At 52.7% G+C, this 1,748-nt stretch overlaps 1 protein-coding gene across 1 annotated transcript; it reads right to left on the bottom strand.

Annotated features, from left to right (window-relative positions):
• Positions 1–257: 257 nt before the first annotated feature.
• EMH_0089870 (uncharacterized protein) lies at positions 258–1,724 on the bottom strand (the record flags this gene model as incomplete). Its single annotated transcript, XM_013501488.1, has 6 exons — positions 258–373; positions 606–721; positions 810–884; positions 1,079–1,160; positions 1,303–1,351; positions 1,530–1,724. 6 exons carry the CDS (start codon positions 1,722–1,724, stop codon positions 258–260), a joined length of 633 nt encoding a protein of 210 aa, XP_013356942.1.
• Between the last annotated feature and the right edge of the window lie 24 nt (positions 1,725–1,748).

The following is a 1,748-nucleotide window of genomic DNA, read 5'->3' as shown; positions in this document are numbered from 1 at the left end:
CAAGAGCGCTCCTCTGTACCACAAACCCTAAACCCTAAACCCTAAACCCTAAACCCTAAACCCTGATCCTAAACCCTTAAACCCTTTCCCTCAAACCCTAAACCCTAGATAGTAGAGTTGTATAAACGAGGGTTTCTCGTCGCTTTCTCCCGCTGCAACTGTAGGCCCCAAACCCTAGACCCTAGAAGCCCCTAAACCCTAAACCCTAGACCCTAGACCCTAAACCCTAAACCCTAAACCCTAAACCCTCAATAAACTCACTCTGGCAAAACTCTCTTCAGAAAGGGAACCTGCACCGCAATTGAATGCTCGTGGATCTCCTGCTCCGCGGGAGCGGTATCATACAGGCCCGTAGAAAACAGTGCGCTCAGGGCTGCAACAAACCCTAAACCCTAAACCCTAAACCCTAAACCCTAAACCCTAAACCCTTGATAATACCCCCCGCCCCCAATGCTTTCAGCTAGTACGCAGCATGTGAGGTTAAGGGTGAGCTCTATTGCAACGCATAGAAGTATACGGTCTGACGACGAGGGTTTGAGTATCATCTGTTGAGGGTTTAGGGTTTAGGGTTTAGGGTTTATGAGGGTTTAGGGTTTAGGGTTTACCTTCTCTGTCTAGAGGGACCGAACCAATGGGAGAACCAAAAGCACTAAACTCCTCCGGCGGCAGCAGCAGAGCAGCAGAGTCCGTGTGCCAGGTGGCGAGCAGCACCACGCGCTTCCTGTAAACCCCAAACCCTAAACCCTAAACCCTAAACCCTAAACCCTCAATCCTAAACCCTAAACCCTAAACCCTCAAATATTTCTTACACTGTGCGTTGAAGAGACAACATTTGCTTGTACGCCACCGCTGCTGTCGGCCCAGAATACTGAAACGCCGCGTGCCTGCTCACAAACCCTAAACCCTAAACCCTAAACCCTAGACCCTAAACCCTAGACCCTAAACCCTAAACCACAGCGCCTGAACCCCAAGCTCGGAGAGCCTCCAGGAGGGCGGAAACGAAGGAGCTGGCTGGGTAGGGGTCTGCACAAACTTCAGATTAGGGTTTAGGGTTTAGGGTTTAGGGTTTAGGGTTTACGGGACGATGATAGTCTTCACTGTGCCCTCTACGGTGGAGGCGCCATCGAGCAGCGCATCGACAGCAGCGCGGAGTTCAGCTCCTGCACACAAACCCTAAACCCTAAACCCTAAACCCTAAACCCTAGAATGCATCGTAAGGGTCCGGGGACGGGGCCGCGGTGCATACAACCGCCTCTACAGCTTATATTAGGGTTTAGGGTTTAGGGTTTAGGGTTTAGGTACCTGAGCCAGGATACCACGATCCCGCGTGGACCGAAGGGCGGATAACCTCCTGCACAGCAAAACCCTAAACCCTAAACCCTAAACCCTAAACCCTAAACCCTAAACCCTAGAGTTTGTCTGTCGAGGTTGTTGCTATGGATGCAGGGAATGGCATTCCATAGAAAGAGGGTTTAGGGTTTAGGGTTTAGGGTTTGTGGTTTAGCATCAGAGGTTTGGCTTCGGCTCACCGTTGTATCTGCTGCAAGGGCCCCGCGACTGCAGAGCAGCAGCAGCAGCAGCAGCACGAGCTGCAGCAGCAGCGACGGCAGCAGCAGCATGAGCTGCGGCCTGTAGTATTGCTGCTGCTGCTGCTGCTGCTGCTGCTGCTGCTGCTGCAGCTGCTGCAGCTGCTGCCGGCTCCACCGGCGTTGAGAGCAAATCATCTGGGTGCGTGTAGAAGAGGAGAG

The sequence above is a fragment of the Eimeria mitis genome, genomic scaffold (assembly GCF_000499745.2).
Source record: "Eimeria mitis Houghton genomic scaffold, Emh_scaff6968, whole genome shotgun sequence".
Taxonomy (NCBI): Eukaryota; Apicomplexa; class Conoidasida; order Eucoccidiorida; family Eimeriidae; genus Eimeria; species Eimeria mitis.
Note: the sequence above shows the minus strand (reverse complement) of the source record. Positions and strands in the feature narration are given on the sequence as shown.